The sequence below is a fragment of the Branchiostoma lanceolatum genome, chromosome 4 (genome assembly GCF_035083965.1).
Source record: "Branchiostoma lanceolatum isolate klBraLanc5 chromosome 4, klBraLanc5.hap2, whole genome shotgun sequence".
In the NCBI taxonomy this organism is placed as follows: domain Eukaryota; kingdom Metazoa; phylum Chordata; class Leptocardii; order Amphioxiformes; family Branchiostomatidae; genus Branchiostoma; species Branchiostoma lanceolatum.
Window position 1 is genome coordinate 31,221,086 of NC_089725.1, and position 25,967 is coordinate 31,247,052.

The 25,967-nt window shown below is 42.9% G+C and overlaps 1 protein-coding gene across 1 annotated transcript in view; it reads right to left on the minus strand.

Annotated features, from left to right (window-relative positions):
- LOC136434020 (neuronal PAS domain-containing protein 3-like) overlaps window positions 1-25,967 on the minus strand; it is a 149,938-nt gene that overhangs the window by 42,505 nt on the left and 81,466 nt on the right. The window contains exon 4 of the mRNA XM_066426672.1: window positions 16,028-16,117. Within this exon, the coding sequence (XP_066282769.1) occupies window positions 16,028-16,117 (90 nt within the window). The remainder of the gene's footprint in view (window positions 1-16,027; window positions 16,118-25,967) is intronic.

Genomic DNA, 25,967 nt, shown 5'->3' on the forward strand with positions numbered 1-25,967 from the left:
CTTCCCGGACCCATCTCCTCTTTCATTGTGCACTTGAGTGACTTGTGCTTTTCTCCGGCAGGGTGGGAATTACGCCGTGCGAAGCGATCTCGGCTAAAACCTTGAGCAGGGAATTCTCCGGTTAATGGACTTATTGGGAACTCATGAATATGTTCTGCAAATTGCGAGGCAGTACATCAAGCCGGCACTTCCGTGTGGGGGGGATACAAAAGGATGGATCCGAACATCAAGACCTCCATTCCCTCCCTCATCCTCCAATCGCCGCTGCCCACTTCCCTGCTTAAGTGCAGATGAGGGACTTATCATTGGGAGTCTGTCCGTCTGACGGACTTCTCTCCTCTCTCTCCGTGGCTTCGGGGCACGGGATGGTATAAAACGGTTGCGAGTGACCAGCCAAGCTAACCTTTCCGCGCGGCGGACTCAATCAAAACAGGGCAATCTTCTCAAATGGGGTGACGGGGAGAAAAGGTCCGGGCACGGTTTGACCTTGGGGCACGGTTTGACCTTGGGGCAGGGCTGCTCTCTCCACTTTGCCGCGTCCACCCAGCCGAGCACGATCCATGCCGGGTTGACCACGACGGGCCGTCAAGTGCACCGATTTCCCCCCCCTGCCGGCTACAGGGGGTGCAGAGGTCTCGCCCGACAATTTCTGCCCTTGCCTGTGGGGTGGCTTGCACCCATTATCCCCACCTTTGACCCCCCCGGTGCATCCTATCAGAGGGAGGGATATTGAAGCTTTGTGCCTGGGGAGACAAATGTGTTTTGGAGGTAATTCGCCACCTGTACCTCAATAACTGTCCCGAAACTCCCGTGATTCTGGGATAAAAACCTGCGCATTTCCATCCAAATGGCATTACAAATGGGGGTGGGAGTGGATCGATAGAGTCTAGCGAGAGGTTTCGGGGCTCGGCGAGTAAGTGTGTGGGTATGACGGCGAGAGGAGGGCGTAATTCTCCCCAACTTACGGCAAATCTGTGTGCTCTGAAGCAATGGATTTCTATTTTGCCGCCTTAATTGGTCGTCTTTGCCTCATCTGCATATATACAGTTCTTTCATCGCAGCATCCGGAATTGGATAGACTGGCAGGATCCCTGCCACGGAGAAGCCTAGTTATGGCGGCCTAAAGGAGTTAGGGTGGAGCTGGGACCACTTTCGGTGGCTGCCCTCCCACGGGTCCCTTACCAAACCAGATGTAACTCGGTTTTACAAGGCTGCGGGCCGCTCAGACAGCCCAAAATGAATTCCCGGTCTTATTACGTCCAATACCAGACATTCAGGCTAGCAAACCCAGCTTACGCATGGCGCCTGTTCATAAATTTGAAAATCATACATGCTTGCGTTTCATGGCTCCTGCCTGGATACAATCAGCCCGGCCGTTTTGAACAAATTTTGTGGCCCTGCTTTTTCATGAAGGCCGGAATAACCTGTGTGTGAGTTCATGAGTGATGGAAGGCAACCTTGGTTGCCATGACGGCGCTCGGCAACAGCAGTGCGGCACGTGACGGATGCCGGTGACGCGGGAGTCCGGGCTAATGATGATCCATCTCTCACAAGGCGACGTGGCTGTCCTCTGGTTGCCACAGCAACCGCGTGACTGATAAAGACGCCCGCCGCCTGGGAACAGCAAGGTCATGGGTGCTGCTGTCACGTCTGGGAACAGCAAGGTCGCAGGTGCCGCTGTCACTTCTGGCAACAGCAAGGTCGCAGGTGCCGCTGTCACTTCTGGCAACAGCAAGGTCGCAGGTGCCGCTGTCACTTCTGGGAACAGCAAGGTCGCGGGTGCCGCTGTCACTTCTGGGAACAGCAAGGTCGCGGGTGCCGCTGTCACTTCTGGGAACAGCAAGGTCGCGGGTGCCGCTGTCACGTCTGGGAACAGCAAGGTCGCGGGTGCCGCTGTCATGTCTGTGAACAGCAAGTCGTAGGTGTTGCTGTCACAACGGGCCACTCAGAGTCGAGCTGTCCGTCACGTCTGCACCTTGACAGTTGGCTGGGGTGGTTTTCGTTTTTTGGTACTAGTTGTCATTTTTGCATTTCCCACAAACAATACACGATGCAAAATTTAAGAGATAGAAAACAAGAATGCAGTCTGATAAAAGCATAAACCACAGATCCAAAGGCAAATTATACAGACTACAATCTTTATGGAAAATACATAATAAAAGCAAAACTAATGCATTGTACGTTAATACGTAATGGTGTTACAAAGGATAGACATAGATCACCATAGTGCTGTTAAGGGAGGAATAAAAATGACTCATACAGTCAACACCGATCATCACTCTTTTCTGCGACGTTGACATTTCAAGGTCAGTGGGGATCCGGATGTCCTTCAGTTTGTCAGCTTAAGGTTTAATAGAAAATATCAGAATACAGAGTACATGACATTGTACTGTTACCATGTCTAGTTCATCACCAGTATGTCTATCCAAGTTCGCTGTTTTTGTCTTTTTTTTAAAGGGAATTTTACTGAGTTCTCAACTGATTTGAAATTCACGTCTTTTGTGATGAAAATGCCATGGAAGCTGAAGATTTGAACTAGGTTGTGGATCAAGGAATGTTTAAAGTTCCCCTTAGAATAGGTTCAACTTAGACGATTCCTTTAAAGTCTAAATCTAATGCCTACTATGCTTACAGAAAAGAAATTACATGACAGCATCTCTTTAAGACCTTGTACACTGCAAAGTTTTATCAATATATCAATTTGATCTTGTGATGCACGATCATATATGGGGGGATTCCAATATGTGCCATCCAGTCTAGTTTTGTTTTACGTCACAACCACTAGAATTGATTATCAATACACCAATCACTTTGCAGTACGGACAAGTTACATCTCCATTTCTATCAAAAGCTGGCTCAAATAAACTTTCCCAAACAAGTGCACTGACTATACCAGGTATCAAAAATCCTTGAATCCTTGAACGAGGACATCTGTGATGTCATCTCGGGAGACAATGAGTCCTTCTGCACCACTCAGTCCGGTCTTCCATTGGCGATCTCAGCTCTGTTGTTGCAATGTCACTGAGCCCAGCATCCCTTTTTAGATTGTCAATGAGGGTTGTGCGTCTCCTGCCCCTTTCAAAAAACTTTCCTTCAAAAGTTAAGGAATGGTACAAGGTAGAAACTTGTGGAAACTTTCGACACGGCGTACTGGGATGTTCAATTAGGGATTATTCCCTTAATGCTCAATTGTCCGAAATGTTGCTGCATGGAAGCAGAAAGCTGATCACTCCAGGTCAACGATGCGTGGCAAATGGGGCAAAATCGCTGTAAGATGCGGCGTCAAATTTCAGTCGGGGCCTCGTGAATATGCATGAGCCGAGAAACGGGTCAGAGTCGCAACCGCCAAGTGCGCGGAACACTGCAGACGTCCATGCGTGTTGTTTGCCAGCCACTTTTCGATTAATGACCGGAGCGTAATTAACTCACGCTGCGGGAGTTACAGGTGCATTTGCCATTTCTCTGCATGGTCAGAGGAAACCAAGATGGAGAGGTGTCAGTCTCTTGAAATGCCAAGTTCTAAAGTACCTCTGTTCCCTTTCTGAGTGAAGTGTCCTTAGAGAAGTGAATAGGGGTGTTCAAGTGTTGTTTACCACCTACTTTTCGATTAATTACCACAGCGAAATTAACTCAGGCTTCGGGAGTTAGTCACAGGTTATAACATTATTTGCAGTTTCTCTGGTCAGAGAAAACCAAGATGGAGAGGTGTCAGTCTCTTGAAATGCCCAGTTCTTAAATACCTGTGTCCCCTTTCTGAGTGAAGTGTCCTTAGAGAAGTGAATAGGGGTGCTTATGTGTTGTTTACCACCTACTTTTCGATAAATGACCACAGCGAAATTAACTCAGGCTGCGAGAGTTAGTTACAGGTTATAACATTTGCAGTTTCTCTGGTCAGAGAAAACCAAGATGGAGAGGTGTCATCAGTCTCTTAAAATGCCCAGTTCTTTAGAACAGAATACCTGGTAGTACCTGAGTCCCCTTTGTGAGTCATTAGAGGAGTGTATAGGGGTGCTTAATGTGTTGTTTAACACCTCCTTTTTGATTATTGAGGAGAGCATTTTTAAACTCTGCCTTAGTTACCGGACCGGTACATTTGCCGTTTCTTTGGTCAGAGGAAAGCAAGATGGGGAGGTGTAATAGCATCGTACAGACAGAGGTGTCCTCTGGTGTGTTGTTTACTGGTTACTTTTCAATTAACTCTGGAGGAAGGCATAGTGAGTCGGAATCGATGCTACAGATTCCCTTTCCTCCAGTCAGAAAAGAACAGCATATAGAGAAGTGTCGGCCTACCAAAGAAAGGCTTAAAGGTGTCTGTTGTTTATGGGCTAACTTTTTTATTCATGACCAGTGCATGATTAAGACCATCAAGGATAGTTGCTTGTACACTCCCTGCTGCTAATTTTCATTTCTCTGGTCAAAGAAGAGCAGGAGAGAGACGTTTTAGTGTCTTAAAGTTGAAGGTTATCATTATTATCTAAAAGGCATCATAAAGGTGCTCCTGTCTTGTTAACCAGCCACTTTTCAGTTCATAACCAGTGCATAACTACCAATTCTGGTCTCTCTCTGGCTAGAGAAGATCAGGCTCGAAGAGGAAACTTTCCTCCAAAGAAGTAGCTTAGCGTCGTGCGAATGGCCGCGTCCGAGAGGTGTCCGCATTAACGACATCCCCCGTCCAGATTACTCTCAATCACACAGTAAGCAAGTAGCGGATTACGTCGCCGGGACGACGGCGTAATGAAGAGGGGAAATGGCTCTCCGGGATGGCCGGGATAAGCCCGCACAAAGTTCCCCTGCTCCCTGCTCCATACTATCCCATTTCCTTAATGTCTTTAAAATGATGGTGGCTAATTTTCTGCAAGCACCCTGGTGCAAACCCTCTCGGTGTGCCTGACTGCTCCGCCGCCGAGGCTCCCGCGTTTGTGAGTCGTCGGCCCCCTTCATGTGGTGATCCTTTGAAATTGCCTTCGTTTGTGTAACTACGAGGCGAATGGTTGGCTGATAGGGACGTGTACTGGTACAGTACTGCAAAAATCATTTACTAGTTACAAGTCCAAAATACTGGAGCTTCAATGTACCAGTACAGTACTAGACTAATGGGCAACCTGAATAGACTTGACTTAGAAAGGACTGAAAAGCGACGAAGATGAGTGAGTGAGTGAGTGAGTGAGTGAGTGAGTGAGTGAGTGAGTGAGTGAGTGAGTGAGTGAGTGAGTGAGTGAGTGAGTGAGTGAGTGAGAATAGACTTGCACTCAGGTGTAAAACTTTTTGGTTTTACAAGTTCAATTCAATTCAATTTTTTAGCTTTGTTCCAACACAAAGGAAAAACTTAATTTTTTAGTCGATCTAGCAGACTTTCAACTTCTTTACTCATCTTGTTACTAAAAACGTGCGGTTCCTATCACAAAGATGAAAATTTAGCATTGTACTAGCGCTGAAGATTTTCCTAACTGTTTGTTCATGTTTCTGTCATGATTGAAGACCACTGGTTACTTTTGTCAAATACTTCAGGTACAGGTCTCTGTACTGGTACCAGTACCTGTGCCTGATGTTACATTAAAGGTGCCCTAAGCGATTTCAGGGGGTAAAACTTGAAATATTCTGGGGAAAGCACTTCTGTTTGGTGAGGTTGAAATTTACATTTACTTCCCTATATTAGCACATCTGCATCATTATTTCATACTTTGGGCATTTAGAAATAGTACAGAAGCATATCAATTCATAGTTTGTGGTTATAAACCTGCTGTTCAACTGATCTTGCTCACAGTCACTGATGAAAAGTAGTGGATGCTACTTGAAACGTCTGACCGTTTCCAAAATCATATCCAGTTGTTTGAGTAATTGCTTTTTGGCGTATCTTATTACCTGGATGTCTAATCTTCATCGAAGTACAGAAGCAAGCCACAAAAGGAGTATTCTATTTATTGGGTCCCCCCAAAAATCAGCCCAGAATCCAGCCGTAACCGTTTTCTGTCGACAATCTTCGGTATCTTCCGGCCGCGTGACGTCACAATGCCCAAGCACATTGAGCCATGACCACGTGATTATTTCTTCGGAAGCATTCGGGACTTATTGGTCAGAATCGTGCATGTTCGGAAGATTTGAAATGATGGCTGGCCTCCAAGTGCTCAGATTTTCAATGAGTTCCCACCGCACAACGACATCACATTTTTGCTCCATGATGGTCGATATACAATGAGATAGTGTTATCTAAACTTACTATGGATAGAGATCAGAAAAAAATTGATTTTGAATATATGACTTTCAGGGCCCTAATATTGCTTAGGTTACCTTTAAGTAGGCATGCAGCACTACGTATACCAGCTGTGCATTGAGAAAGCCCTGCATGGAGTTCTCCCTGTACATTTTCTTTAGAGGGCTCAAAATACTGAGTGCTCAAAAATTCTGCACTCTTGTGCACCCAAAATTTGAGCTGTGCACCTAACTTTTGACTGTGACTGTGAACAGGTGCACCTACATGTAGATATTTGTGCGGGTTACGTATAAATAGGCACTGAACAAATATACACTGGTATACAGCATATTGTTGACATTTATAAGTGCCTAAAAAGTATTAAAACCTTTGCTGCATTACTAGTTTAAAATTTTAATCTTTCTAAGGAGCTTTCAAGCTCTAAAGAGAGGCAGTTAGGTTTGTAATCTAAGGTTTCACTGACAGTCTTCTTAATATTATTTTGTGTACCAAATTCTTTTTTTGTGCACCTTTGTGAATTTCTAAGGCTACGTGCACCGGTGCACTATACATTTCCTGAAACTGACTTTCAAGCCCCGACTTGCGATCGGAACCGGTGGTTAGATGGAGCTCGTCAGGTTAATTGCCGCCTCCGGGACCGCGATTCCCCTCAGTTATCAGGTCTTCATCCTTATTAGAAGCCAACCAAGAAATTAATTTATCTCAGCGGGGTTGCATCATCGCTGTGTGTGTGTGTGTGTGAGTCTACAAGTGTGGGATAACGAACGCCGGAAACTTCCTCTCTCCGCGGCGCCGCCGGAAAACACTCCTTACACGACTCGTTCAGTTCTTAAAGATGACGCACTTTCTGTTCCCTTCATCAAGACGCTCATTCTGCCCCATTTTCCCGCCTGCCCCCGGCAGCCCATCAGTCGCTGCAGATCCTAATAGTGATTTCCCCGGCTTCCAAATGGCTCCAATTTTCCCTCGCAGCCTCCAGAATGGTGTTTAATTACCCCTTAAATTCTCCTCCTTTGAAGCAGCGAGGTGGTAAGTGAAGAGAGTGGTCCCGGGTCTTCACATGTGCTCAAAAGCAATTCAAGTATAAAACAGTTTTTCCGCGGAAAATGGAAAAGTTTAAATTAGTAGTGTCACGAGTTACTCGCGGTGTCTATTCTGATTGACAATGTACTCGGGCGGAAAAGCCCGCGGGCTCGCTCGCAAGCGCAGGATCTTAGGTAACGCAGGCGAACAAACACTCGGAGATTCCGATGAGGAAGAACCAGCTACCTATTGTAGCGTTCGGTCCACTTCCCACACCGTGTATCTGCTATAAGCGTAGCTCGTCTCAGAATCTCAACATGATGCAAAATTCACAACTTTCCTAATCCCCGATTGCTTCCCTCGGGGAGAGGCAGACTTGATTGATGTTAGATAATTACCTTCCATGTTAATTAGTATTGGTATGCTGAGAATTAAAACTCACTAATTAGGCTGTTGTTAATGGCTTTTTTTCTAAAGTGCATGAAGTTTTAATGTGTATTGAATCATATATTTAATCTGTTGATAAATAATTTACTGTTAGTGTTAAAGAGTCTACTTCCTTTTGTCCCAACTACTATTCGTTTGCACAGCATCTATTAAATACCTCTGACCACACAGAATAATTTCTCACATTTCTCCGCTATTCCTTTGGAAAAATCTTTGGAAAAAGTTCATTGTGATGATTTGTTTCTATCTATCAATCATATCTATCATGACTCACTTTTCCTTAAGCTGCATGATTGTTCATCTTCACTTGAATGCTTCCCAAAATGGCAGCTTTCTTTCCAGATCTGTTCTATCACGATAGTACTTCACTTTCTTGAATTGCAGCATAAAGTTTTAATCCAACGACAGCAAAACTGACTGTCATAACTTTGATGGAAGCTTCTTTCTTCCTGTGGTTGTTCTGAATGTTTCGGTTTCCTTGTTTTTTATACAATGTTAGCTCCAACGGCTTCAATGCTGGCACTACAACTATTTCCCTGAGTCTACAGGAATGGTGGTCTCAATGGAAGATGTCACGATACCACCAGGTGATTATTCATATATTAAACAACCTGGTGATTATTCTAATAATGACTTGTCACCCTAGTGGCCCGTTGACTGATGGCGATTTGAGAACTGTTCCGTGGCGGCTTGTTAAGCAGGTAACATGCCATCAATCAATGAAGACAGCTGATTTAGACATGAGAAAAGCGGACAAGCAGAAACTCGCACAAGGCACAAGCAGAAACTCGCCCTAACAATTCTCTCCTTGGTGACATGCTTCCTTACACCTTAGGTCCTCCTGGGCCTACAGGCACACTGGGCAGCAAGTTTCTATCTAGTCCTGTCGGCTGTGGCACCCTCGTCTTCTTCCCTGGTTCTACTTGGTACTGCGGCTATTGGTGTAGCTGCAGTGGGAAGGATGCGGTCCCGAACATGATTGAGCTCGTATCCAGGACTACTGTTCAAGGAGGAGGGTCTCCAGTAGGCATGGACCAAGGAAAAATATTCTAAGAGTGCCTTTAAATTAATATCTTTGTGACAATCTAAATGTTCACTATAACAAGCCTTGGATTTATCCAGGCTGTAAGCATGCAGCATTGAAGAGAGAAAGTAGCTGAGATTGGCCAGTCCCTGACAATGTTCAGGTCAATGCCATTTCCATGCTTTACCCAGAAAATGTGAACATTAGGAGTCTGTCTGAGCCTTGCATCTGACTGTTTGTCTGAATCAACACTACAAAAAGGATTTATCCAGCACTGAGCTTGGTGAGTCCCTGGCAGTCCATGTTCAGGTTTATGCCATTGCCATTCTTTATCCAGGAAAATGTGCTTGGAGTAAGAGTCCAAGTCAACACTACATAAATAGAAGAGAGAGTTCAGGAGCCAGGTTTGTGAGTCCCTGGCAGTCAACGTTCTGGTAAATGCCGTACCATGCTTTATGTTGCAACTGCTTTTTTCACTACAGAAAGCATTTATTGTCCTGTTCAAACTGAGATTGGAGAGTCCACAGCAGTCCATGTTCAGGCTAATGCCCCGGTGCACCCAGGGAAATCGTGAAATCCAATGCCCTTGGCCTGACCTCCAACAAATTGAATTTGAAACTTGAAATCGGTTTACAAGCTGCCATGGTAGCGGCAAAGCCGCCTGCCATTGTCTGCGGAGGGGTGACAGCGGAGGTTAGCAGGGCTTGGGACAAGAGTGAGACAGCCTGGGACACGGGTTACAAAGCCTTACAACAACTGTTACAAAACTGCTGTCCATCAGCTGTCACCGCCAGAACTCAAACAACCTCTGGGCAGATCGGTCCTGAGCCAAAGAACTTTCACTCAAACCTTCTCCTCTTTGTTTTCCTGAGTCTGACATCAATTAGTACTTAGTCTTTGGGAGACACACCTGGCAAGGTCAAGCAGTTTGGGCTTAAGGTCAAAGCTGATGGTTGCTGGGGAGGGGGGAGGGGGTTTCTGCTGAAGGCAGTAGCCAGACAGCAGGGTTGGCCTGTCATCGCTGGCATTCAGTAAACAAACATCAGTGTGGAGGGTTGTTAAAGGACAGGGAATGCCCAGAATTCACACTGTAGGCACAGGGCAGACCATCAGATGTGTTAGGCCATTCTATTAGCTATCTAGCCAGGAAAGATCCATAATGTTCTCAGTCCCAAGTATTTGATGGTTCTAGATCTAAATGCACAGCTTATCTGGCAAATGGGCAGTATAATATGAAAGTGCAAAATCAGCACACAAAAAATATTTCATAACATTCTGAATACACTTTACTGAAGAACCCCCCAACAACAGTCTTCCAGCAGTCTAGACTTGTAACATTACTTTTTAGTTGTAGTAGAGCTTCAATTCAAAGGGCCTGCTCAGAATGTACACACATACAGAGGGTAGAACATTGTTTTGACCATAACCAATCTATTAGCTATCTAGCAAGGACAGATCCATTATTTTGTCCAAAAATAGAATTTTTACTCTTACTATACTAAACTATCCAAAGCATTTAATGTTTCAGCATATTATGTGATATGTGATAAGTGGCCAGTAGGATCTTATTTTCTTGACATCTAAATTATCAAACTGTTCCGAACAGTCAGCAGCCACCTGACATTGGTTTTGCATTTTAGAAAATAAATTATTCTTTGGCTGTTTTTAGACTAATACTTATAGAACATTTTTGCAGGGTTTCCATTTTTAGTAAGGGAAGGGAGAAATCTCTCTCTGAAACTCTGGCAAGCTCTCCGGTAACTGTTCTTCTTAAAACATGTTAACTGAGGCATGTACAAATGTGTGATTCGATCATGTAGGCAGTTCTCCTGATAGGTTGTTTGAAAATGGAAACGCTGTGTTTTGATGATAAGCCCGAGGTTTGACTTGTTGACCTCCTACCACACCAGCAGCTATTGTGTGTCACCAGTTCAATCCTGCAGCTCAGTAATACGTGGTGACACAGTCAGTCCACCCCACTGTGAAGACGGTGTCCCAGAATTACAGACTCATTCAAATCCCAGGAATCAACGCTGACCACTTCTGGCAGGCTGGAAGATGTTTGGGGTAACCTGTATTTACGCACGTCAAGTTCACTTCATGCTTGTGGCGGGGACTCTAAGAAGCGTGATCCATGCTTCTCACTTGAAAAGCTACATTGTGGGTTTCTCCCTTTGTGACAGCTCAGTGCTCAGAAGGTTTCTAACATAGCACTCACCCCGGAAAGGCTAATCTGGGCCAAACACCGACACTCACTCACTAAATGCCGGTGGAGGCTGAAGATTGCTTTAGCGCCACTATCAGTCAGAAGCTCGTTGCTTCCTCGGCATTTGACACAAGACTTGCCATCAACGGCCATTGGCGGCAATCAAAGACGGGGCCGATACAAAGGGAGATGGGTGATTTAGCCAAGCGTGGAGGGTCAGGGTTCATCGTTCATGCCACCGGCCGGCAACGGGCATCAATCGATCCGGACCTCAACATCAATTTCCTGACCTAAAAGGATTCGAGGGATCCGCAAAATGATCGCCCCAAGTGAGCAAAATTGCCGGAGAATTCCTGCGAGTTGACACGAGGGTGGGCAGATAGCCTTCGGGGTGAGTTTAGGGCTGAACCCGGGCGACCCCGGGCCGCTCCGGAGCAATCATCGGCACTGATAAAACAGACAAGACCTTCTTATCTCGGGGCGGAACGGCGTGTTCGCGGCCGGAGAGCACGGAAACGCCGGCAGAGGTGAGGCCGGAACTGACCCATGAATCCACATGAATAATTTCGTTCCACGTCGTTGTTTTTCACCCCGGATAGGAAAGTCGCATCGCGTGCCGACCAACAGGAAGAAAAGTGGAGAAACTGTCGGGGGACGATGCATCAAGGTGTGCTGATCTGGTGGTTACCATGGATACCGTGCTGGTTGCCTTAGTGACTGACATGCTGGTCATAAGTCAGTCCCAATATTGCGTCCAACTAATAAAGTTTCATAGTGTCCCATCTCAGTGCTGGGTTATGAATGCTCTTTGGACACTGACAAATCACTGTTGAATGTTTCGTTGTAATATCTACTTTGTTTGGCTTGACACTTTTTATAAAAGGTCCTGCATGCATGCCTTCTTTCTTTAGAACCTAACCAGCCATTCTAACTGTATGCAATTTGAAAGCAGACTGCTCTAATTCAAAGTATTACACTTAATGGACGGGTGAATCTAACGTCATGTTATAATGAAAGCTCATCTGTGTTGGTAGTAATCATAATACAATGCTAAACTTTCTTCCAACACTAAGGTATTCACGGATCGAATTTTCGACGACCACTGTCGCCTTCTTCAGGATCAATAATGACCAATCACTGCCGAACGTAAACTGCCGAACTAACGTCATGTGTTTCTTAAGTTACCGTGATACATAACGACTGCCAAGAACTTTACATAATTCCTAATACAATACACCCCATATAAGTCAATACCAATACATCACTGTTGCTGACAAAGTTAGACCTGAGACACAGACCCTCTCGTTCCTTATTTGGGAAGACCGGAAAACAATTGATAGTCAGAGCATTAGAACACCTGTAGTGTGCATGTTGATATCTTTAGAATTCGTAGAAACCAGGTGTCGATATATCTTTAGAATTCGTAGAAATGCATTCCATTTTTACTACATCTGAGAAGTTGTGATTGAATTCCAGGTATTCCTGTCAGTAACTTTTGTCTGCCTGAATGGCCGTAGATGTATGTCGTGCCACAGTCAAACTGATTTGATGCCATTTGGGGATTGTTGAAAATGACAAAATTGAACTGTTATCTAAGGGAGCAGCAAAATTATCCCATGGCCAGGTGGTCCTTGTGCCGAGATGGTGACTAGTATAGGTTTGTCTGCACCATGTTTTTACAAATGTGAGTTATATAACCACAGTACGGTCTGAAACAAAGTTATAACTCTTGGCTGTGTTAAACAAAAAGAAACTAAATAAGATAATTACCAAGGTGTCGTATTAAGATTATTTTCAAGATGCAAGAAACCAAGGACCAAGTCAAGAAACAACTTGGTCCAGCCTGTAGAAGTTATGACTGGCAGGGTGTTTTGTAGAGCTTTTCCCCTGCAGCTGAAATAGGTCTGGGGTGTGTTAGGCCTAGGAAAAAAATGTTGTGTTTCCTGTTACCGACAACCCTTAGCAAAGACCTGCCGACCAACAAGGGACATAAAATTTTCGACTTGGCATCTGAGTTATGAAATTCAAAACAGACTTCTGGTATTTCATGCTCTGTTAACAGATTAGGGCTCTGAACAGTTGATGTAACTTTAAGAATGACATTGTGTAGTAGATATTGTACTTAATGTACTGTACTTTTTTCTTCAGTTTATTCAAGTTTTGAGTTTGAGTTGATATACTTGTGCTTCCCAAATTTGCTTCTGTATAATTACAATATGATGTTGAATGCATTTCAGTTTTCCATCGTAAAATGCATTTGTTTCATCACTTTGGCCGATATGTAAAAAAAAAAAGACCACCCTAGTACCTACCGACCCTATTTTTTCCAGGACTGATGAAACCAGAAACACAACATTCTTTTTACTCAGGCCTTAGGCCACACCAATTTAATTTCTTGGTGAACGGATTTTTATTTTCCAAAAAAAATATAAAAAATTTTAGAAAAAAAAAATCATGAAAACAGAATTCTGCCCAGCCTTCTGTTTTCATGAATTTTTTTTTTCTAAAATGTTTTTTTTTTTGGAAAATAAAAATCCGTTCACCTAGAAATTAAATTGGTGTGGCCTTTCGGCCGTCTCTCCTTGTAACCACTGCAGGCGGAGTGAGTCTGGGGCGTGTTACGGTCGTCTCCTCCAGAGGTGCAGACAAAACATGTCAGTTCCAGCCAGGGGGTGCCGGGCTAACCGCAGGTCCGCTGTTTGTGGTGTCTGTGGTTAGAGACACGTCTGGGGGATACAGTGGACCTGCCGGGGTGAACAGGCCAGCCCCAAATTGTTGAAAAAAAGCTAGGCTAGGTGTACTATCAGTATCTGTATCTGAATACTTATTAGTCAGACTATAATTACCCTTTGGCATGACACACCAGGACTATAATGGACTTTCGGCATAAAGCACCAGCTTCACAGGCATGCCTGGTTATATTACACTGAACGACCTGTCACACCGATCTAGCTGTAAGGTTATCTAGTGAGGGTACCCCAACTGTACTGTACTGTACGTTCTAGGAAATATGGGATTTTTGAACACCTAAATCTTGGTTTGCTGTCTGTTGGTTGGTTGGTTGGTTGGTTGGTTGGTTGGTTGGTTGGTTGGTTGGTTGGTTGGTTAAGGTACATTTGGGGACTACAGTGGCACTGCTGTGGTGAATGGGAAGCAGAAATGAGAACTAAGAAGCCTTACATTTGTAACAAGGTCTTGAGGTTAGGGTTGTTGACTTAGAATCTAATGGTTCTCCATGGGTTCGAATCTCTAGCTGAGGCCCCAGTGATGTGCCCTTGGGAAAAGCATTTTACACCATTCCTATTTCCTCACTGGAGTCAGGTGAAAATGAGTACCTTGCTTCGGTTAGGGACGTCCTCTCGGAAGGGACGCTAAGCTGGACGTCCGGTGTTTGAAGAGAACCACAGAAAAACTGTTTACATTGCAAAAGAAATACAAACAACCTTCAATTTTGGAGGTTAAAGATTATACGCTCCAAATTCTGAATCACAATTTGTAGAAAAAAGACAAAGTATTTTAAGCCATGCTGTAACTTATGGGCTGAGCCTTTCTGTGGGCACCTGCAAACTCGGTGTCGATTGCCCAACTGCAGAAATAAGACAACCTATCTAGCAATCTAATATCTTACCCTTTACAGATTTGGAGTAAAGTTTGACCTCCGGTACATCTTGTAATTGTTACAGGTTCTTCTTCATAACCATGTTTCAGTCTCAGTCAGTTTCAGTTAGCCTGCAGCCATATGAAAAGCACCTGACTTATACTTTATGAATTGGCATTTGAAAGAGAGGTTAGCTGTGATGGTGTTTCTCTTTATAGTTAAATGTTCGAGGAAAATACACAGATTAATAGTCATCTGACCGTCTCTTTTAGTGCGGTCATTATCCCAAGGCCACTGCAGACGATTGCGCCTCCTTTTCGCCTCAGTCCGCCCGGTCCAAAGTAGCCGGAAGTTAAATGGGAAATTAAACGCCAGAAACTCGGCACAATTACACTGGATCAATGTGCCATTTGCCCGGCCGTGGTAACGGCCCTGAATTTTCATCTGCCCCTCCCCGTGTGACCCGACATGTGAGCGAACATTTACGGACGGCCGCTTGATGGCCAGTACATCAGAAGGATTACCCGCGTGCATCTGATGCTGAATATTCAGGGCCATTATCAACGCCGGGGAGGGCTCCTGCATCCTTTGGGGGGGCGCTGCGCGGCTGGCCCGCATAGATTATGTGACTTTCGCCGTGTTTCGGGACGGGGAGATGTTATCGCGGCACGGAAACCTGACCCTGCACTTTGTTGTGCCAGATCTCAATAACGGCGCAAGGGCGTGCCGCATTAGTGTACGTCCACGAATCCAAGGACACAGCGGAACCATTCCCTCACACAAGAGAGGCAGGCTTTGCCGTCTAACACTGTTTGCCCTTCCGGCAGCGAACCTCTCCCTCTTTATTGTCCCAAGGCTCTGAAAATAGCCTGCGTTCCACTTTATAGCCACCATCCTCCCATACGCGCAGCGTCGGCTAAGTAATAGTTTCTAAAGACAGGCGGCCATGCCCGTCGTAAATCACCATATTGATCTGTGTATAGGGATGGAAATGCTGGGTTCATGACTGGTGCACTTTTGTGCACTTCTGTGTGCTTCGGTGCACCCAAAGTTGCAGCTGTGCACCTGATTTTTGACTATGAGTGAACAATTACACCAAGACAATCGTGTTGGTTTACGAACAAAAAGGTAATAATTGTACACTAATATACACCACATTCTTGACATGTAAGTGTCAGAAAATGAGTGCAAACCTTTGTTGTTTTAGTTATTTGGGGGTTTTTTGGTTGGCTATAAAATTTGAAATTCATAAGTTCTGAAGATTATGCTGCATTGATTCTACTTTATCTTATGTTGTGCACCCAATTTTTATGATGTAAGTGCATCAGTACTCTGACCTTTCATTTCCATCATTATTTTTTTATCAATGTTGTTGCAAGTACTCTAGTGTTATTGTAAGTGTAGAGAAGTATCAGGTACTGTCACTAACGGAGATCATTCAAATAAACAAATAAACCAATCCTAAAGAATGACTGTCGAGCCCTGGCGTGCGTGCGTGCGGCTGTGCGAGGTACGTACCTGAGAGAGCCCCAGATAAATAGACACCGTCTCGGAGATGTAGAGGAATCTGCCGTCGCGGGTCAGGGCGAAGACAAAGCCGTCCAGGGCCTGCGGAGAGAATAGATGGGGAAGACTGTTACACACACGCAGCAAATGTGAACGGATCAGCCAGGAGGCTTATGGACTGCGGTACTCTACGCTGACCTTGATCTTCAATCTAACCCGAATTTCTCTTACAAAGAAGAGCAGTTGAACACATCCAAACTGAAGGAGCTACTCTAGTTGATAAAAAATAGAAATGATCACTATTAATAGATGATAGTTGACTGCCAAGAGGATTATGGAGTGTGTTACTCTACCCTGACCTTGATCTTCGATCTAACCAGAATTTCTCTTACAAAGAAGAGCAGTTGAACACATCCAAACTGAAGGAGCTACTCTAGTTGGGCAAAAGTAGAGATGATCACTATTAATAGATAATAGTTCTACCAGGAGGCTTATGCATTGCTGTACTCTACCCTGGCCCTGACCTTTGATCTAACCCGAATTTCTCTTATAAAGAGGAGCAGTTGAACACATCCAAACTGAAGGAGCTACTTTAGTTAGTAAGAATTAAAAATGATTACTATTAAAAGATAATAGCTCTACCAGGAGGCTTATGGGGTGCGTTACTATAGCCTGACCTTGATCTTCAATCTAACCCCCGATCTTCAATCTAACCCCGAATTTCTCTTACAAAGAGGAACAGTTGAACACATCCAAACTGAAGGAGCTACTCTAGTTGGTAAAAATTAGAAATGATTACTATTAATAGATATATAATAGATAATAGTTCTTCCAGGAGGCTTATGCATTGCTGTACTCTACCCTGGCCCTGACCTTTGATCTAACCCGAATTTCTCTTACAAAGAGGAGCAGTTGAACACATCCAAACTGAAGGAGCTACTTTAGTTAGTAAGAATTAGAAATGATTACTATTAAAAGATATTAATATCTCTACCAGGAGGCTTATGGAGCGCTACTATAGGCTGACCTTGATCTTCAATCTAACCCCCGAATTTCTCTCACAAAGAGGAGCAGTTGAACACATCTAAACTGACGGAACTACTCTAGTTGGTAAAAGTAGAGATGATCACTATCAATAGATGATAGTTCTGCCATGAGGTTTATGGAGTGCGTTACTCTACATTGGACCTGACCTTCAATCCAGAGCTGGCTTTAAATATTTTCTGTCCCAATCATTGTTTGGGAGCCCACTGTGTTAATTTTTGTTGTTAAATCTGTTATTTCAAGCTTACGAAAACAGATTTTGATCAATTTCTTGTCACAGATTTTGAATTTTTTTTTTCTCAAAACTCAGTAACCAACTTATTACAAGTATCTTGGTGGGGCCTCCCCCTGATAGGTGACTATGTGACAGTGAGGGATGGGAAGTAAAGATACGCTGTGTGGTAACTAGATGGTGATGAGATAGAAAGGGTGGCATCTGACAGGGATCAAAATCTGCATCCAAACACTTGCCCTCGTACAAACCAAATTACCATAGGACCATTCAGCTGCAGCCTAGCATCTCCTATGCAAGAAAACACATGCTTTTTGACTGTGAACCTTCAACGGGGACATGCTTTTTTATATGTAATCAATGACTAAACGTCTTTTAGAAATTGCCTGAAGTGCAACATCTACTGAATAGGTTGCTCTTTTTTGTCTACTTTTTTGTGACGCTCACTCATTTTTTGTCAATATTCAAAATTGTAGATGTTGTTTTTATCAAATTACCATAGGACCAATCAGATGTCAACTCAAGCTGTACCCTAGCATCTGTTATGCAGGAAAACACTATGCTATTTATACATAATCAATGACTGCAAGCTATAAGGGTTTTGTTTTTGTCTACCCCTTACGCCACTCACTAGTATTTTTCTTGGAATTCAAAATTAGATGTTTTTATTCTAGGCAGTGGAGGGCTGAGTGTTTAAATGCTAATGAAAGTTAAATCTTAATTGCTCAAGGTCTCAGCCTTTAACTGAAGAAAAACAACATGTCAAGTATCAAGAAAAAGTGTCAAGAGTGTCTAATGGTCTTGACTTTTTATGGGTAGTTAAGTGACGGATTGTTAGTGTAGCTCTGAGTGTTTGAATGCCAATGAAGGATTTCCTTTTGTTATGGCTTGTTTATTTCAAGGGCTCAGCCTTCAACTCAAGATAAAAACAACATCTGACTTGGTGTTTGAAATTAGATATTGCTTTTATCTTTAGTTAAGGTTGAGACCTTAAGAAGCCATGCCCATCAGACGCTCCCTTATTTTTCTTGAAATTAGTTGTTTTATCTTCAGACCTCGAGCAATAAAGATTTTTAAAAACTTTCACTAGCATTTAAACACTCGGCCCCACATAAACAAGCCTTCACTTAACCACCCCTGAAAAGCCATGCCCATAGATCAGACACTTGGTGTTTGAAATTAGATGTTGCTTTTATCTTGAGTAACCTTAAGAAGCCATGCCCATCAGATGCTCCCTTATTTTTCTTGGCATTTGAAAATAGATGTTTTTACACGCTCCAGGGGCTGGGGATCACCAGAACCGACTGGAGGGTCTATGCCGAGAGCAGACCAGCCTGGCGAGCCCTATGCATGTTTGCAGCCGCCATGCAAGACCATCAGACACTCGGTATTTGAAATTAGATGTTTTCTTTTATCTTGAGTTAAACTTAAAGGCTGAGACCTTGAAATTATCAAGCAATAACAAAAAGAAAACCTTCACTACCATTTAAACACTCAGCCCCACATAAACAAGCCTCCACTTAACCACCTCTAAAAAGCCGTGCCCATCAGCCCAGGGTCCATTTCCTCCTCTGTTCCGTCTAAATAAGTGGTTTAGCAGAGTTGATGATGACCATATCAGCACCAGACATCGCCGGACCGCGGGCACATCTGCCCCCGTCCGCGCAAATGACCACTTCCATGTACGGAAGCCGTACGGACAGATGCCCCATCAGCATTAATACCCCGCTATTAGGAGCCCCCCTACATTGACAGATTCTATGCGTCAAAAATAGGCTGAAAGTTGTTTTAAAGAGTATTGGTCGTGTCATGGTATCTTTCCTTGGTGCTGAACAGGGTTTCTCGATCCCAAATTACAAATATTTTATACCCCAGCCATTAGAAAGGCTCTACACTGACAGATTCGGTGTGTCAAAAATACACTGAAAGTTGTTTAAAAGAGTATTGGTCGTGTCATGGTATCTTTCCCTGGTGCTGAACAGGGTTTCTCAATCCCTAATTACAAATATTTGATACCCCAGCCATTAGAAAGGTTCTACATTGACAGATTCGGTGTGTCAAAAATAGACTGAAAGTTGTTTTAAAGAGTATTGGTCTTTTTGTCAAGAGTATTGGTCTTATCATGGCATCTTTCCTTGGTGCTGAACCATGTTTTTTTTGTTACTCTCTTGATCCATATAAAATCATTTGATACCCCAGCTATAAGAAAGGCCCTACATTGACAGATTCTGAGTCATAGATGGGCTGAAAGTTGTTTTAAGAATATTGGTCATATTATCTTTCTGTCAAGAGTATTGGTCACAGTATGGTATCTTTCCTTAGTACTGAACAATCACAATAAATGCCCAACAATAAATGCCCAACAACTCAAACATCAGCAGAGCTCTACATTGACAGATTCTGTGTCAAAGATAGGCTGAAAGTTGTTTTAAAGAGTATTGGTTGCATTATCTTGTTTTATGCACTGGTGATGATATTACAGCATCTTTTCTAAGTGCTTAACGATATTGGTCTTGGCAGGAGCTACAAATGCTCCATCAACATTAATGCCCAGCTATTAGAAGGGCCCTACATTGATATCTTGAAGTGCTTAGCAATGTTAGTCTTAACATGACTTGCAAATACCTCATAAAAATTGAAACCTAATATCAGTAGAATGGTTCCACATTGACATATTCTGTGTCAAAGAGGGTTGAAAATTGTTTAGATAGATACTCTCTGTCTATGGCATTCTCTTGTTTCAAGGCTTTGGTCATAGTATGGTATCTTTCCTTGGTGCTGAACAATATTGGTCTTAGCATGAGCTACAAATGCCCCATCATCAGTAATGCCCAACCATCAGAAGGGCTCTACATTGATATCTTCTGTGCCAAAAATGCCTGGATGTTGTTTAAAGACTATTTCTCATATGATGGTATCTTTCCTTGGTGCTGAACAGTGTTCTTCTTGGCATAACCCACAAATATCAAACGCACAGCTATTAGAGTAACTCTACATTGACTGATTCTGTTAAGAAAAATTAGATTAAATGAAAGTTATTTTAACGGGTTAACGGTCACCTTATATTGTTTTTAGGTATTGGTCATAGTATGGTATCTTTCCTTGGTGCTGAACAATATTGGTTTTGGCATGACCTACAAATGCCCCATCATCATTAATGCCCAACCATCAGAAGGGATCTACATTGATATCTTCTGTGCCCAAAATGCCTGAATATTGTTTAAAGAGTATATTTCTCATATGAAGGTATCTTTCTTTAGTGCTGAACAGTGTTGGCATGACTCACAAATATTCAATGTGCAGCTATTGGAATAACTCTACATTGACTGATTCAAAAATAGCCTTAAAGTTGTTTTTACATCATCTTGTTTTTAGGAATTGGTGATGATTTTGCAGCATCTTTCCTTATAGTGCTTAACAGTATTGGTCTTGGCATGACCCACAAATATTCCATCAACATTAATACCCAGCTATTAGGAGCCCCTCTAAAATGACAGATTCTGTGTCAAAAATAGGCCAAAAGTTTAAATAGTATTGGTTACACTATCTTGTTTTCAGGCATTGGTTGATAGTATGGGGTCTTCCCTTAGTGCTGAACAATGTTTTCTCTTGGCATAACCTACAGATACCTCATCGTCATTAATACTACTGACAGACACACGTACGGCTCCAAATCTGACTTCCTTTAAGAAACTCTTGAAGTAACGGAAATGAACTAAACGAACCGACACGGACCATGAACCAGCTTTCGCCCTACTTTATGTTGCATGTTGTAGAAATTGTATATTGTTGTACCATAAATATGTAATGATATATGTTGATAGAGTTATTAGGACTCAAATGACTGTGTATCTCTGTTATATTGTATCCGACCCTTACCTCTTCCCTCATGACCTCAATGAAAACCGGCCTGCGTGCCGATTTGAGCTTATCATGAATAAACAAAGGTTCAAACAAACAAACTAAACTATCAAAAAGGGACCACATTGACAGATTCTGCGTCAAAAATGACTTAACGTTACCACACTATCTTGTTTCAACGAGTATTTTTCATATGATAGCCTCTTTCCTTGGTTCTGAACAGTGTTCCTCCTTGCATGACCCACAAATATTCAATCCCCGCCAGCTATTATAATGGTTCTACATTGATGGACATGTCAAAATAGGCTGAAAGTTGTTTTCAAGGATATCGATCTTGTTTTTATGCATTGCTGATGATATTACAGCATCTTTTCTGTAAGTGCTTAACAATATTGGTCTTGGCACGACCCACAAATGCTCCATCAACATTAATGCTCAGCTATTAGAAGGTATCTTTACTGACAGGCTATGTAGCCAACACAGCCAAAAGTTGTTTTAAAGAGAGTCAGTCACATTATATTGTCTTGAGGCTATAGTATGGCATCTTTCCTCAGTGCTGAACAGTGTTCCTCTTGGCATACTGTAAATGCAGAAATGATTGCGGTGGTTTTATGTTCATGGTTTTCGCGGTAAGGTTTTCGCCGCGAACTTAAAACCACCACAATTTTTTTTTTACCCTCTTGTCTACAATTGTCTCAAACGCAAACTTAAAAACGCCGCAAACACTCCATTTTCTCCCTACCGCGAACTTAAATGCATTAACAGTAACCAAGTCATTCAATGCACAGCTATTAGGAGGCCTTTTCATTGACAGATTCTGTGCTCAGCCCAGCCAAGAGTTGTTTTAAGGAGCATAAGTTACATTATCTTGTTTCGGCATTGGCTATAGTGTACCATCTTTCCTTGGTGCTGAAGTGTTCCTCTAGGCATAGCCCCATCATTTAATGCCCAGCTGTTGAGGCATTGACATATTCTGTGTCTAACACAGCTGAAAGAGTCTTATTTTGTAGGCCATGGCAGTTTTATTTGTTGGCTCTAGTCTAAAGGAAAATTCTTTATATTAACCCTCAGCCATCTAAGATAGCTGTTTGTAACCAATTCTGTATTGGTTATGATACTCAGCAGTTGGGATAAGGTTAAGATTCTCATTTGCTAGAAGTGAATATAATAACATAGATGTTTCTTTGTGAAACACAGTCTGTTTTTGGCATATTGTCCAGCTTTGATTTTACGTTATACCTCCTAGAACCAAGAAAATGGATTGGTATCTCTCCTTGGTACTGAACAGGATCCTCTACTCTACAGGATCTACTGACACCAGCACCAAACTGCTAAAATGGCTCTATAATGATAGATTCTATATCCATCACAGCTGATACATCTGTGCATTCTTTAGGCATTGGCCAGATTGTGGTATCTTTCCTTGGTGCTGAACAGCATTTGGAATCCCTGTTAACAACAACACTCAACTAAAAGAAGGCTTCGACATTGATGTTCAACACAGCTGAAAGAGTTTCTGTTGTTTTCATGGATTTTTGTTGACACTACAATGATACAGTCTTTTGTATCATCATCTACATATCTACAGATACACTGTCTTTTGTATCACCACATCGTAACACTTTGATACACAAACATCCCATCAACCAATGTCTAATTCATAAAAGGCCCTCTACATTGATAGATTCTTAATGCAACACAGTTAAATGATCTTTGTTGTTTTCTAGATATTAACAGCATCTCTCCTTGGTGCTGAACAGCCTTCTTCCTAATGGGACCCACCCACAATAACACCCAACAATTAGAAAAACCTCTATTGACAGATTCTGTATCACAGCGTCTCTGGTATTTCATGAATTTGTTACATTGTCATTTTGTTTTCAGAAATCGTCATACTGCAGTATCTTCCCTTAGTACTGAACACTTTTCTTCTGTCTGGCATATAGTCTTGAATTTGAAAATAGATCCTTTTAAGCAGAATTCACTTTCTGCAGATTATAACGATGAGAAAGATGATAAAAACATTAACATGTGGCAAAGATAAGATTAACAGGAGTCCATTTACCCCAAAACTTTAGTTGTGAGCAAGAAGTACCTCAGCTACAAAGATTATCTGGTGACAAATGACCAGGTTGAACTCAAGGAGCTAACAGAAAGACGAGGTTGACCTTGAAGACTTGACAGAAGAATCGGGTTGACCTTGAGGAGGCGGCAGAAGGATTTCGGGCGATAACGCCTGGCAAGCGTGTTATTTTTACCGTGAAGTTGACGAACGGGCTGCAGAGGGACGGCGTGACGCACGCAGCAAAGTGCCGGGTTGTAAAGTACGCTGAGATGATGGAAAAGCGTGTCAGAGGTCGGGAGATGGCCTCAGGGTGAGGGGTCAAGCTCAGACAGCGGGATGTGCAGAGGCAGCCGGCTTAACGGTGCCCGACGTAGCGGTAACCAACCCTGCCTCGGGATCAGGAGGTCGGGGGTTCGAATCCGGGCTGTCGTCTCTTGCCTGACTTGGGTGCTTCTAGAAAGGGTTACAGTCCTCAGGACGAGATGTTAAGCTGTGGTTTACAGTTCATCCTGCTTTCCAGAAAGAGCAGGGGAGTATCTCTCTGTGTATCTAACAAGTATGCAGGCATTGAACATCCTTCAGACACATTCCAAAGCATTCGCTTTCATCTACATATACTTTCTAGATATACATGTAGCACAAGATCCTTCCCAGTTTCCATGGCCTGTTTACATGCATTTAACATTTGCAGCTTGTTCCCAGATATAATCTATACATTAGTGATGTGATTTAGAGAGAAAAGTAACTTAATGTCAGCTTTAACTTCAAGCTTTAACTTACATGTTAGCTTTAACTAACTTTAAGGTCAAAAAGAAGATAACTTTTAATGTTCATACACATCCCAAATCATTAACTTCTGTGCATTTAGTACACACATTCCAAATTATTAACTTCTGTGCATTTAGTTTCTTGACCTGCTGATGCATTCAACACTTTTCAGTCTGTCGCAGATGTATCTTTAAAGTCATTAGCAACGTGATTTACAGACAAAAGAATTAGGTTAATAGCTTTAACTTCAAGCTTTAACTTACATGTTAGCTTTAACTAACTTTAAGGTCTGAAAGAGGATGACGTTCAATGTTCAAACACATCCCAAGGCATTAACTTCCATGCATTTGGTACAAGACCTTTCTCAGTTTCTTGACTTGCTGGTGCATTTGAATTTTATCAGCCTGTGCCAGATGTATCCATACAGTCATTAGCACAGTGATTTACCGAGAGAAAATCAGGTTAAATTTCAGCTTTAACTTCAAACTTTCACTTTAAGATTTAAAAGAGGAAGACCCTCAATGTTCAAATGCATTCCAAAGCATTCACTTCCGTGCGTTTAGCTCAAGACTTAGCACAAGATCTTTCTCTGCCGATGCATTTTAAATTTTGACTTTTGTCCCAGATGTACCTATCAAAGTGATTTACAGAGAGAAAATTAGGTTAATGTCAGCTTTAGAACGGACATCTATATGCAGATAGACACGGTGGTGATATCTCAAACCAGCCCTCTGCTCTGCTAGGTTCATAGTGTATAAAAGAAAGGGATCATGCAACACACTATACAGTCAAACTTGTCCAAGCTTAGAATATGGGAAATGTGTGTTAAGTGCCCAACCCTGAAACTGTGTGTACCAAGGTACAGCCCTCAGACTGTTTTCACGATTAACATTATCTCAGTTTAGCATTATTTTACAAAAATCTGAAAACTATAAAAGCAAAATTGGTGTGGCCTGGAGCACCGTGCTGCACAACTTGATTGAGCTCCGCACAGGGCTGTCCGTAATCGTACAAACGCTATGATACGGGAACTAAATTACATCAAGGTACGCGGGGCTGAAAGGCCCTGATATCTGTTTTCCCAGCTGCTAACACGTACCATAAGTTACGGCCCGGCCAGGCCAGGTGCTGTATGATAAGTAGTGCCTGTATGGCTGCCCGAGAGACGGACTGCCCTTCCCACGGTAATGGCTGATACAGACGGTTCCGATACTTCTCCCTGGTAACTACGTGTTACGTTCCATCAAATGCCGGCCTGATGTATTGGCCATGGCTACATCCATGGAGGCTACACCAAGTCAAGTTGGTGGTTCTCTGATTTGTTTTAAAAAAAGAATCAGTGTTTTTCAGAAAGTAAAGCACGGAAACAGAGTCTGAGAGGAAGTCTTTACATTGGCTAGAACAGTTCCAGGGAGTGAATGTAATAGTACTGTAAACCTTGAAATGTTTGCGGTAGTTTTATTTTCGCTTTTTTTGAGGGGAGACCTCTCTACCCAGGATTCAAGACACAGTGACTGCGAATATGCATTTCTGTATTACTACAGAAACGTACTACAGAATTGTTTGAAATGCAATCTTGAAACATAGCTAAAACCTCATTGTCCCTTTTTATCCCCCAAATCCCCACAAAAATAATAATTATTTGAACTTCCAGTGGTCAGAAAAGTAACAGAGAAAACAGTTGAAACTAAAATTGATATGAAAGACTTTTTCAGAACGTGATTTCCACCGTCGCTGCAATCCGTTCCCCTGTTTGGCGCATGATGGGTTGTTCCTGAGCTATCGCACTAATGCCCTGCCAGCTCAGAGGGTAGTAAACGCGAGGAAAGATTGACCACGCAGCGAATATTCCGTGCTTATATCATGTCGGGGGTAATGGTAGTCTCCCCTGCCCGTCGCACGTGGCCGTTTATCAGGCACGGGAGGCACAACGGACCAGACTTCCTGCAATTCCACTCGCAAAGTGCTGCTGCAGGTATTAC